Source organism: Cyrtonyx montezumae, unplaced genomic scaffold (assembly GCF_038088225.1).
Source record: "Cyrtonyx montezumae isolate F1298 unplaced genomic scaffold, pur_monq_1.0 scaffold_4, whole genome shotgun sequence".
NCBI classification, from domain to species: domain Eukaryota; kingdom Metazoa; phylum Chordata; class Aves; order Galliformes; family Odontophoridae; genus Cyrtonyx; species Cyrtonyx montezumae.
Genome location: NW_027072045.1, coordinates 9,943,462 through 9,957,212, shown reverse-complemented (window position 1 = coordinate 9,957,212; position 13,751 = coordinate 9,943,462). Strand labels below are relative to the sequence as shown.

At 41.2% G+C, this 13,751-nt stretch overlaps 1 protein-coding gene across 1 annotated transcript in view; it reads right to left on the bottom strand.

The window, feature by feature from the left end:
* Positions 1 to 1,553: 1,553 nt before the first annotated feature.
* SORCS1 (sortilin related VPS10 domain containing receptor 1) overlaps positions 1,554 to 13,751 on the bottom strand; it is a 269,239-nt gene continuing 257,041 nt past the window's right edge. The window contains exons 24-28 of the mRNA XM_065746947.1: positions 11,108 to 11,207; positions 6,674 to 6,779; positions 6,357 to 6,517; positions 4,922 to 5,040; positions 1,554 to 3,604 (exon numbers count right to left, since the gene is read on the bottom strand). Of these exons, the coding sequence (XP_065603019.1) occupies positions 3,548 to 3,604; positions 4,922 to 5,040; positions 6,357 to 6,517; positions 6,674 to 6,779; positions 11,108 to 11,207 (543 nt within the window). The 3' untranslated portion in view covers positions 1,554 to 3,547. The remainder of the gene's footprint in view (positions 3,605 to 4,921; positions 5,041 to 6,356; positions 6,518 to 6,673; positions 6,780 to 11,107; positions 11,208 to 13,751) is intronic.

The following is a 13,751-nucleotide window of genomic DNA, read 5'->3' as shown; positions in this document are numbered from 1 at the left end:
ACAGCAGAAGATAAGCAATTATATGTAGTCACACGTTAATAGGAGACAATCGTTTGAGGACTATAGAGCCTCAAAAATATCTGACCACTAACACCTGCTGATTTCAAGGAAAGGCAGTCTAGCATCATAGCCTCAGTAGGTGGAGAACTATGACTCTCTCTGAATCCAATAAGTAAGGCTGTCTCATTCATATGTCTCTGTCCTGACAGTTAAGATGATGGTAGGAAAAGCTGTTGAGTTTTTAAATGCTACAGATTGAACGCCCTGCTTTTTCTGATAGAGGACAGTAATTGTGTTGTTGGTTTTTTTTTTTTTTTTTCCTTAGAATCTGTTAAAGAATAATAATATCCTGAAAGGGAAAATTTGTATTCAGTATCCATATTGAGTTTTCTAAGTTTCTTTGTTTATTACATGTGTTCAGACATCAGCAGCACATTGCTTTATCATTATACAAACCAGAAAACAACATGTAACAATCAAGTCTCTGCCTCAGGACACACATGGAAGCTGAAGAGGATCATCTGAATATGCTTTGAAGATGCTTGCCAGACTGTTTAAGGCCAGAGCAGATGCGCCCTAATTCAGGTGAGCACTCGAACCATAAAAGTGGATTATATCTACACATGCTTCTCGTGTCACCTGTACAATGGACATCACTGTGCCAGCTGTTCACCAAGCCTGAGTGAAAGCAGAAGAAATGCTAGTGTCCACTTCAACATTTCAGGTCAGTAATTATTTTTTTTTCCCAGGATGGGAAGACGCCATGCTTCTCCAATGAGCAAACTCAACCCTTCTGTACTTACCATGCAATACTATGGCTTTAGTGGCTGGGGGGGGGGGGGGGGGGGGGGGCTGCATTTCAAATCTTTCACTATTTATGTAGGTATGTAAATCTGAACTAAGAGATATTTATAATAAGCAGAACAATCTGGGGCTTTCATTCCAACTTGAAAAGTAGACCAGCTACATTTTTCTCTTTCTCAGCAACATGCATCCACTGTTACCTGGTAAGACGACTGAAATTTACTATGTGTCATTGCTTTTGCACATAAAACCTGAATAATTAGTAATGGAAATACCCCAAATCTTCCTTCATCAACATTGGCAATAGGGTAATCAAAAATGTATTTTAAAGGATAATGGTGAGTGTGTATGGGGGTGGATAACTACAGGCAGAGAACGGAGCTGGAGCTCCAAAAGCTCAATCCATTGCCTTTTTGGAAACCAGAGAAACAGCATTTTCTCCCTGCATCTCTCTTGTTTCCCCACCTGGAGGAAAGAAGTAAGAGTACTGAGCTTCATTTATAAAGCACTTTGCCTGAAGGCTAAGAGAATAATCTTAATCTTGTTTTCTGAGTATTTTATTTTTTCATAAGCACACTTTAAGCACCCTCTCTTGCTCCCATGTTACTGAACATCCCATTATTTTCAAAGGTTTTCCTGCTGTTTTAACATCATCAGTGATTCTCAGTCTAGGAGAGAGTGTTAAAATGAGCAACAGAGACACAGGCCTTCATTTAGAGACATAATCTGTTTAATAAATATGACTGTAAAAGCAATAAACAATAGCAATTATACATTACGCTACATCATATTTAACGAAAGGGAAAAAGAAGATGAAAAAATACATCGAAAAAAGTGATTTTAAAATTAGAAATAGTTCCAACACTATAAGAAAACTTTTTGATTGGCTTACTATAAAAATAAGTTTGCTAATGTTGGACTTCGGTGGGGAGTACTATACAGTTGCTACCAAAACTTTCCCATCTTTCTTAAAGCTGTAGTTGCAAACACAATAGCAAAGCCATACAAACTGCAGTGTTTATACCTGTCTGCAGAGAGGACTCAATTCTGTGGTCATCCTTTGACTACTACAGGTCTGATGCTCTTACATTTCGTATCACTTTATTTTTTTATTATTTTTTTGCCAGCTAGTAGGTTGGGTGGTGTTCACGTCCAATTTGAAATTCATAATCATCCCTCCAGGACCCCAGGCAATGTCAAGAATGTCACTTTGTACCATATTTAACACAGGTTGCTTCATGCAACATCTATTGAACAAAGCATAGATCAGGAATCAGGGCACATCCTAATCATGCTACACCAATTATGAACCAGATGCTACTGGCTTTCACCTAGCATAGCTAAGTGTATACTGGAGATTGTATTTCTTTCTTTGCACTTCAAACTCAAATCCTATTTCTGAATTTACCTGAGCTGTTTTGTAAATTAACAGCTGTGATGACCATGGGACAGGCTTCAGCCAGACACCCAGTGCTCTGGAAGGACTTGTTTGAAGTGTGGTAAGTCTGCCCACTGTTCTTTTGCAGGTCTACATGCACATGTCCTGCAGACACATTTCCAGTTCAGTGTAAGACACCGCATGTTCCTGGTAAGAACTCAGACCTTGTCCAGCAACTGTACTGTGGTGTCAGGCCTCAAAGTATATGGGAACATGGTCAAGCTAAATCCAGCTTTGCTCTCCTCCTCCACCTCCACCTCAAATGGAAGTAATTTGCAGAAAATCAAGGGGTTTTTCAAGGTCATGAGAAACTGTAAACAGATCGTTCCCTGCTCCCTCTTACATGGATAAAGTGTCTTTCAAACTAATGGCAGGCCTTGGGGTGACTCCCAGAAGGCAGAGATCTCCTGGACTTCCCCAGACAACTCCAAGATCAACATTAAAAGCAGTAGTGGGGGTTATTAGGCTTAATCTTCATCAAAATTTAACGTGTAAGGCTGGTACAAAATACAGTGTTAAGTTCATGCTGGCAATACAGACCTCCATGCCTACAATACGTCCTAGTTCTGTTCAGCCCAAGGTTAGGAGACAGAATGTTATTTCCTAACAGTGCTACCAGTGGGTGCCTTGGTGTGAGTAGGCTAAATAGCTGTTTAATAAGAAAGAGTCTGGCTTTGCAACTGGGATTGCCCAAGTCCATACTCAGCTTCTGTGCAACTGTGGGGCGCGGGCAGCAGCTGCAGCTAGAGGAATAAAGGGCAGAGTCCAAACTAAGACATAAACCAGACTGACCCAAGAAGAATTTCAGTGCCTTTAAACTCCAGTGTGATTTCTTTTGTGTACTATGAAAGTCTGCCGGGGCGGCTAGCCCTCCCGCAGCCCAAAGTGCTAAAGAGCAGTTAAATCTAAAGCCAAGAACCCTAAATGCTCCCTCCCACCTCCCCAGCCCTTCTCCCCCCACATCCCAGCCCACTTATCTCCCTAAAGAAGAGACCCCCATGCATATTCTTGGCCTATATCATTATGAATTTTCTACAAATTAGAGACAGATTGGAAGAAAAGAGAGTGGAGGGGTGAGGGGAAGGGCTGCAGGGGTGAATAGTGATATCAGTTCCTCTCCCCCCACCCCCCACTAAAATTGAACACCTGTACAATGCAGTTCTGCTATGATCTCAGTATAATGTCCACATGCACAGGCTTAAAGCTAAAAACCCTTTGTCATCTGAAGAATTAAAAAGTCCGAATGCAATGAGTTCTCTTTTTTTCTCCCATACAGCTATATATCGGTGTCCTCTATTCAACCATTTACATAGGTAGGGATTTCTTTTGTGCTCTGGGACTCAGCAGCTGTGGAAATACTTCCTGTGGCAAAGAGAGAACAAAATAAGAGTCTGTAAATATAAGTGTGTTTTGACAAAGATGTTGGAAGGTATCACCTTGCTGGCCTTTGGGAGTGAATGGCTCCAGACTGACTTTTCTTCCCACAGATGTTTTCTTCTCATTCAAAACACTGAAGGTGATGTACTGTTCTTTTGCTAATTAAGATAATTCACCCATGTTGAACAGAAGAGGGAGAGGCCTGAGCAGAGGGGTGAAGGGAAAGAGGGGCTGAGGTTCCCAGAGGAAAAGCATAACTCATTTGCAATTACAAGGTATTGGAGGTTTAATAAATAACCTTAAACTTTGCCTTTGCGAAAGAAGAGCCTAAACTTCTCACACCCAGAAAATATAAACTTTGTTTTTTGCTGCCAGGGTTTGGAGAGAAAATTAAATGATCCAGGGACATTCATTTACATAACTCCAAGGAAGGGTTTCTGAATGTTAGTCAGAGGGGTTGGAAAAAAAAACTGGCTTCTGAACAAGCATATAAAAGAGAAACACCCAATTGCAGTCTTGTTTTGTTTTACCAAAATAAGGAAAACTCATTAAAAAAAGAAATTGCTGATTTACAAAGAACACACTAACTGGTTGTATGCGAGTGTAAAGAGCCTTTGCACCTTAACTCTGTTCACATCAATGTCCACACCTTCCCATTTCATCAGTGATCTCTGATCTGGTTTCCACATTCACCTTACCACCAGAGTGGAAGAAAAAACACTCCTAGGAAGTATGTTGGAAGGATTTCTTTTGATAGAGAATTGAGACTATCTATCCCTTTTGTACTCACTGTTGTAGTTACAGGTGAAACCCAAGGATGCATAAAAGGCCAATTTCTGGTTCAATACAGTGTCCAACAGTGCAGGGTACAGCTGAGACATCCATAGAACACTAGCTATTGTAGAAAGACAGAAATGCTACAGTTGTACCAAATGAAAACCAACCCTGCCAAATTGGGTTTTGACTTCTCTGACCCCAGAGGCTTCAAGAGATTAATTCCCATCACCACCAAGAGTAGAGCTAGCAGCTGGCTGACTGTTGTCTCTTCAGCCTGAGTGACCTCTGAAAACGTTTGCTACTCTCTGCCAACAGTGTAAATCATGATCATTACATTCCCTTACAAAGAGTAATCTCTAAGCTCAACTAATTCTGGGAACTGAATTCCTGGCCTGAAATTGGGTGTTTCTCCCTTAGCAACTTAGACCAATTTTGGAACTTCTAGGATAAAAAGAGAGGGGAAGAAAAAGGAAAAAAAAGAAAAAGAAAAAAAAGAAAGAATAATTGTTAAAATTTAGGACCCACCGCTCCGGGTCTTGGCTTGAAACCTCTTGGTGATCCACAAGCCCTTTGGAAGTCCTCTGTCCAGACTACCTTGGCTGCATTTCCTTTCCTTGGGTTCTGGACTGTGGCCTGGGGTTGCTCTGTATGGGGAACACCACATGGGAAGGTTGGTTCCCTCACTCCATCCTGTGTACTGCTAAGCAGGGATATTCTGGTCTGTGGATGGATAGCTGCCAAAAAGCTTTTAACAGCTACCAGATCTCCCCTTGGTGAATGTGTGACAAGAGATCACCACTGACTGCACTGGGACTTCCAATTTAGACATCAGTTTCACTAAGAGATTTTCTTCTTGCTCTTCCCAGGATGTTTCAAAGGCCACAATCTTAGCACATCACATTTCCTCTTATAATTGCTCTTCCCCTTGCTCTCTATCTGTGAAAGCTACAACATCAAGCTTGCTTTAGCAAACTCCCGCACAATTTAGGGACTTCCTCAGGTGGGATGTAACACTTGATTAAGCTGATAAGATTGTAAAAATAAAGGATCTTATTTATGACTACGCATCAATTCTGTATGAGTCAGAAGAACTGTACATTTCATGAGAAATTCCTCTAAAGCAGGTCTTACTTGCAGGACTCTGTACTATTCCTCTGTTCCTGTGGTCTGGGCCTGCTGAGCTATCCCTTTACAAATGAAGCTGAACAGTGCCCAAGCAATGCTGGCTTTAGAAGAACATTCCCTCAGAATGAAATCTCCCTGCTTCATCCCAATACTTGTACTTTAGCCAGGGTGATGTGATAAAATAAGCATGTGCAAACTGAACCCAGTACGGTCACCTCAATGCTGTTCACTTTAAATCCTGAGGTTAATTTTTCAACCAGAGTGATGTGGGAGCAATCAAACCAGCTGCGTAGTGCTGAGATCCCAAGTTTTGCTCTATTTCCTGAGAATCACTCATCACTCATCAGCATTGCTGCTGGCAGTGAGGTCTGGCAAACCACAAAGGCCACAGCAGTCAAAACACGAATGAGTATTTAACTTCTAGATTTGACTTACCGAATCACCTGCTCACCTCCAAGCTCCAGGTGAGGGTGGCTGAAGTTCTCCTGGACAGGACTCAGGTGTGAAGTGTAGCCCCATAACATCAGCCCCAGCAAAATAAATTAAATTGCCTTACAGCGCAAGTTAAGTGCAGCAGGGTTTTTGAGAAGGGAAGAGGATCTACATAGAGCAACTAGGAGAGGGGAAAAGCCTAAAGTTGCTTCTCTCCCTTTCACCATAGGGCGGTGAGGGAGAGGGGAGAGTTAGCAAGGTTTCCTGTAGCAAAACTAACACTGCAGCAGAAGAGGGTGGCAGGAGGAGTGTGCAGGGAGATGGGTAAGGGGAAGACTGAGAAAAGGGTTAGCCAATTATAAGTCAGAGTCTGACCAACTGTGGGTTGCTGCAAGTTATTTACCTATGGGCTGGACATCCAACTTCTCATCTACTAGTTGCTCAGGGCTCCTCAGCTCACTTTGAGGGGCATTAGGTATGCTTTCCCTCTGACTGACTGGACTGATCATCTCTTGATCTTTTTCATTCTGCATCTGTGCATATATATTAAGGCCAGGAATCTTCCTAAAACATTAACAGAAACCATCATTGGGGGGTACTCTAGAAGATGATGTAGCATTAGCTTTTGCAATCCAAGAAACAAATCACTGTAAAAAGGAAAGCCCAGCAAACAAACCCTGGCAGCCATGGGAGAAGGAAATGGCCCAGGGAAGGTCATACCTTTTGAATTTGTAGATTACAAACACGGCTAGTCCCACGAAAACAACAGAGAGGAGCATCAGCATTGCTGATCCACTGTGACTGGGAGTGAGGTCCACCAGGGGAGCTGAAAGAGAGGAGAGAAGGTCAGAGCCACTTCCAGCCCAGAGGGAGAAGTTCTCTCTCCAAAAATGTAGTTCATTCTCTCCTATGGCATTTATAACAGTCTCATCTGTCCACCTGTCTTCAGGGCTGCTCTCTTTCTGATACAGCTGGGAACAAACCTGGGTTCAGACCAGCTTTCATGCTCAGCCTAAACCCTGAAGGTGCCATAGCTTTCTTTTTAGAGGCCTCTCCTCTCTGGCACTTTATAGAATAAAGTCTGAAAAATACCTTCTTATGTTGCAGACAGTTACTGAAGGTAGTTGGAATGAGGTCACTCGAGTACCAAACTCAGACTTTCTGAAGGATCTAGGTGCTACCCATGGGCCACCTTGTCACGCTGACTTTCTATTTTGCCTGGAGCTAGTCTGGGTAGCTCTCAATAGGTGCTGAATAATGAGCAACCGGCTACTGGATTTTACTGAAGCAACGATGTTACCATATCAAATGTACTGCTCTCTGCTCAGCCCCATTTCTTCCAAATCAGAAGTCCAGTTCCCTCCATAGGCACTGCCTCAGCATCCATACCTTATCATGGCAAGCTCTCCTCACACCTGGTTCTTCATCTCTCTCTTTCCTAGTCCTTGAAACACTTCTCTCTTTGCCCCGTGCCCTGTTCTCTCTCCCACAAGTCCTCTTTGCACATAAGTGCAAAGGTTCAAGAAAAACAAACAAAACCCAACCAAACATAATTGAACAAGACATCTCCCAGTGCTTCTCTTCGGAGTTTTGTGCAGCACCTTTTCATACCCCTTGCAAAATAAGGCCACACAAAACATCCAGAAGTGTGCTTTCCCAGAAACACAAAGTAAATGATACTAAGGAGTGACAGTTCCTGTCGCACAAATAACACACACAAACAGAAGGGCCCTGGCACCAGTGTCTCATGTCCACCTGCATTCAGCAATCACATCCAGCCTATAAACCAGATTTTATCAGGAAAAGTGGAAAGAGTTCCCACATCCCGCAGGCTGTGCTCAGGAAGCTGAGGTATCAATTGCTATGAATCCTTCCTACATCTGAACTGAGTGTGTTTGCACTGTGTGTGTCTCTGCAGTTCTGTGGGATGGCAGTGTGTCTCTCTGACTGATTCCGGCATCACTCCATGTTCTTGTCCTGATGCTGCACTCAGAACCTTGCCATAAACAGCTATTTAACTGCCTTGTGAGGAATGCTGGTATAGTTTGCTCTCCCATAGAATGGAGGTTATTGTTCATTGAGTTGTGGACATTATTTTATATTTTTTTTCCGTGAGAAGAAGGAATGAACATGATGAATGGATTGCAACCCGTTATCCAGAATTGCCATAAATTAATCCTTCCTCCAGTGTGGCCTGAACAAAGAACACAGAGGTGTGAAACATGCTGAGCCCAATGCCTGTCATTCTTCTGCGTCCCAGGGAATGCATGTGTTTAACTACAACACAACTTAAGAGGCTCATTTCTGCACATTCTGCTCAAATGTCCAAACCAAATTAATTTAGATACCTACTTTTGTTCCCTGCAGCTTCTCTGATGCTGAGATTTCTGCTGTGCATGACCAGGCACACACACACATATGTGTGCTCTGGGGCGTGGGGATGAGTTTACATAAATGTTTGTCTGGACAATGCTCTCAATATAGTCTGATTTTTAAGTGGCCCTGTGTGGAGCCAGGAGATGCACTCTATGTTCCTTACGGGTCCCTTCCAACTCAAGATATTCTGTGATGATTCCATAATACATATATGTACACATGCACTTACACAAACACTTGATGAGCTGCAGGGTTCAGTCCACAGAGAACCCAATATTGCCAGGATTCTAACACAAAGCCAAACTGGGAATAGCATTCTACAGACCAGAGCTGTATCTGTCAGCCACGTGAATTCCTCTCAGTTTGTGTTCTCTAGGGACTGCTGCTCTGGTCCTGCCTTATGTGAACCAGTTTCAGGTATCCCTGCTCTATCTTACTCTAAAAGCAGAATTCTTCCTTGACAACACAAACAAGAGCTTTCTGCAGCAAAGTAAATCTCTATGTTGGCATTCTGTCAAATTCTAAACTATTCCCCAGTTTTGATGTCACAAAAATGGGCTTTTTATGTAGTCAGGAAGTTGAACCATGACATTAGCAACATGGTAAGGGACAATATTCCCTCAAAGACCCCACAGTAGCTGCTCTTTGGTCTTTTTAATAGCTAATTTGTCAATCCAGGCTCATTTTGCATTTTGCTGAATCATATTTCTGCAAGAGACAAAATCCTGTAGTGTTTCTATAGAACATTGTGAAGGTGGTTACAGTAATCACTCACATCTCACTGATAGCTTAGGAGGGAAGAAAACAAAACCTACCTGACAGCACAAATGAATATTTGCATCTATTACAGACAAAAAGTATTCATTCCTGGTGTGTGCATAAACACAAAGATATACACTTTCAGCAAGAACAAAGATCCTGTATTTATGCAGCACATCTAAACTGAGCAGCCTCTGTTACACAGCAGAGCAGTGTTAATGCTTATAGACCCTGACTTTTGGCTCATATAGGGCAGAACACAAGGCTTCACATGCCAGGAGAAATGCTTTCAGTACCTGTGTTAACTGTCTGGCTTTGGGATTGGAGCTGCTTAGTTATTAGGCAACCCTGAGCTGGGGATCCTCTGCACACTCAAGCAGACACGCCTAGATTCCTCACCCAGGAGGTGTAGACGGCTCCTACACACAGCACAAAATTTGGATGGAATTCAAATGGATGACATTCACCCTGTATGAAATATGAGGCTGGAGACATGATTTTAAGCATCACGTTTCCACTGCATGAAATGCAGTATATTCCCCAGTAGCAAGAGGTAAAGGTGAGCCTCAATCATGTATATCTGAGGCAATTCTTTCGAAGCACAATTTATTAGAAAAGGCTTACAGGGTCTTCAGGGCCAGATGAGTCATTTCTAAATGCTAATGTGGGATTTGATCCTGATTCTAACAAACATCAATCAAAAGGCAAACCAGCCATGTGCACATGCAGAGTAAACACACAGGAACGAATTACAAAAACAGTGAGCAATTTCAGGGAACTCCATGTCGGAAGCTCACCTTTAGATGCTTTCCTGGAATTCTGAGATAAGCACTGAGCATTTTCTGAAAGAGCATTTTGTGTCACTGGCCAGCATAGAAAAAAAGATCTTCAGGCCAAAGATCACTCCATTGGCCTGAAGTATTATGTAAATTGTGTACAGGTTTAAATCTTAAACATAGAGTCGTGCAGTTCTTCTGTAATATGTCTATGAGCATTTTTTTACAATTACAAAAATGAAAAACAGTCAAACTGGCTGTCCAAGCTGGTCTATTATTTATTATTATTATTATTATTATTATTATTTCTTAAGAGATTAACCAGCTGTACTATATCTTTTCTATGCCTTTGGTTCTAACTTGTCTAAAAGCAAACATCTGCTCATACATTCCACATCTAAAGGAAAGCAGAAACAGGCAGCAGTATTCCTAGGGCAGATATTATCAAGATCTGCTTAGGAAACACAAAATATTGCTAACAACAAGGCTTTCTTCTAGGAGGATTTAAATGCAGTCACACCACAGTTTCTTAAGTCTCTTTTTTCTCCCTTTTATTGACAAGACAGCACATGGGCTGGCACCAGTTTGGGCAGACCTGTTCATAACATGAACAGCTTTTTATAGAGCAGATCACTGATATGAGTGAACTGAGGCTTTTTATTTGCATTTTGCAGGAGGAGCTGATCAGAATTATGACTCTTCTATAGCAAATCCAGCAGAAAAGGAATTCCTAAAACCCAAGCATGGATTTATACATCCCATCTCCTGCAATAATTAAATAGGGACTGTACTGTGAAATGAAGGTTTAGTATACAGAATACGCAGAGACACGTGTAATTAAATATCAAGACTTTGGAGATGGTTTATTTTGAGATAGGATTAGTTAAAAGGCAAGCTGCCTAATCTTGTGTATGTGTGTATGTAAATTGATTCTAGTCTTTCAGACTGCTGAACAACTTCTGAACTGTGTTTCGCTGCTGTGATCATTCGTTTACTCCAGAATATCAGAAAATGTTCAACACTTGGTCTCTGTGATCCAGGCTCAATATACCATGGTGCTGCTTAGCTGTCCAGTATTTCAGAGTCAGCAAAAAAGTACATACCTCTACTCTTGGCTATAAATGCCACTGTACCTTTTTGACATGACAAAGAACAGAGAATTGGAGTGGGCATTTTAATTCTGCACACACACTGAACTGTGCTATATATCAACAGAGTGTGTACTAAGAAAGAAGACACCCACCTGCTGTTAAATGGGCAGCATGGACAAGGACTCGAACCCCTGGCTTCAGCTCAAAGTAGACCAAGTTTTGGTTCAGTTTCTGGATCAGTATTTCTGAAATCTGGAAGCAAGAAGAAAATAAGGAATGCGTTCATTTCTTTATCATCAGCTGATATTGCCAATAGGTGAGTAGGAAATGGAGCCGTATGCTCAGCAAAGATTTTGCAAAGGCACTGGACTTTCTGAATACAAATTCCTATCACCTCATAAAAAGATGTTTCATGCAGGCTGAACACATCTGCAAGTACTATGTCCAGAGTGGTATATGGATGGCTAGCAATGAGTGATACAGACAAATTCTCCACTCATGCTCCTCTAGGAGCAGCCCAGAAACAGAGATTGAGCCCCAAAAGAACATTACTCCAGACAGAGTGCCAATAGGACCAGCCCACAACTTTACATAGCAAAGAAAAGCATTTCAATTGTCAGCATTCATCTGCTCAAAAAAAAAGAAATTATTGAGTGATCAGCTTTTATTTCTTACAGCATGTTCCCAGCACTCCTGGATCAAAATGAAGGATTTAATTTCTTACCTCAGCTTGTAATGAATTTCAAGTCCTAGAAACAAATTTAATTTCAACCCTATGTTTCAGGCCAGCTGGTCTCCGATTCCAGAAACATACCAGAAACAGTTTGAAACTCTGAAAATGTCTATGCTGTTGACTGAATATAGGGCGTACTTGTCTTACACAAAATGTATGCTACATCTATTCTTCTGGTATTCACAGAGAGACTGTGCCTCTTATCCTCTCTTTCATGGAAGAGAACTCCTACAGAACATTTATTTCTCTCAATTTTCTTTCTATAATTGTGATGAAAACAGCAAGAGATCTAGCAGAAAAACATAGCAAGTTATTCTACCCAAACAGATGCAACAGAAGAGATCACCATTTGGTAAGATAACACCACCTGAAATCTGTATCTGTAGAGTCAGAAATCAAGCTTTGGTCCAATCTATTATCACTTCTTAAAATCAGTTTTTCATATCATGCACACACAGCTACTTCCTCCATTTTAATTTTATTTGTATCCAGGATACAGATATCTTGCTATTAGAAGCAAAATTCCAGACAGATTAATCAAGGAACGGAAACCTGTAGACATACTGTTGATAGCTTCTTTTGTCTTCTGTATGTACATTCTCTAGATGTTTCATGTTTCATCTTTTCTCACAGCAGTAAGTAATTTTCCATTGGAAGATACCTACTCTTTTGCATATGAAGGAGAAGTGGTTGGAAAATGACAAAAAAATTACACCCCGCATCCCTTATGCAATTGCAGAGAATGCTCTGTTTGTACAGCCATGCCAAGATGAAAGGGAACTGTACAGTAATGCTCAACACTTAATTTAATTTGTTTTAAATAAATCCTTATTCCTTCTTGAAGATTAATGAAAAATTGTCAGAAAAAAGAACATTCCAATATTTTTAAACCATCTTTTTCATCTTCTTCATTTTTGTCTGGTTGAGCTATTTCAGTAAATCTACCCTGATATGATTAGATGTTCCTTGGCTATCATTCATCACAGTATGAGATTTATCTGCTGCTTCTGGGTTTTTTTAACATTCTTAATGATTCTTTCAATTCTCTTGGCTTGTACACTTCATTTTTGGCTGCTGATCACTTGAATCGGTGCCTTTGGTCCAATATCAATTTGGCAATAACTCTTACAGGCATTTTATTTATATTTTTAATATATCTCTTTAAAGTTTACACTTTTTTTCACGGGTGCCAAAATGAGTAAATATATTTCTTCCAATAGTAAGAAAAAATACCACCTGCTCACAAAGAGCCATCTGGTGAGCTCAGCACAGCAGGGATGGTGTCATAAACTGTATGCTGCACTGTATGTGAAGAAAGCCTGAGAAGCAAATTATATCCCTCTTTAAGAATTTGAGCATATTAATAACCAAGAGTGACAACTATAAGGAGCGCTTCATCTCTAAAACTGGAGCAAGAGATGCAGATGGAATGCTGTAAACCAGGTACATTATGGCTTATGGAATCTAAGAAAAAAAAGAGAGTGTTGTGTACATGTGATGAATAACTGAGAACGCAGTTAGCAAGCGATGTTTCTTACTACAGGCATCCTCAGGAATTTGGGCAAGAAACAGAATAGGAGAACCTCAAGCAAGTCAGCATGGGAAGGGTTCAGAGAGTTTGTTTTGCACTAGTGATGTGGAGAAATGTTGAGATCTCTTCTGGCCTGGCTAAGGATTCCTGCAGCAGGATGAAGAGGACAGAACGGTGGCGCCAACAGGGACACTACAGCTGCAGGGTGCTGTGGCAGTGTCCTAGCATGCAGGTTGAGTGTGCAAGAGAAAGGCCTACAAATGTTCTTGGCTGGCAAGACTATGTAAGAGTTAATAAGAAAAAAGACAGGTCACAAGAGTGAAGTAGTAAGAAAAATGGAAGAGTGGAACAGTTGCAGCTGAAGTTTACTGTCATTGTATTGCATTGTTAACTTGTGAATGAGGACCTCATTGTATTGCAACTCAGAAAAAAATGATTTCTGCCTTAAGTCATCAGCATTTCTGCCGTCAGTGTTCTAGGACTATATGCGAAGTCAAAACAGGCAGTAACTGTTCATGCTGCTTAGAGTACG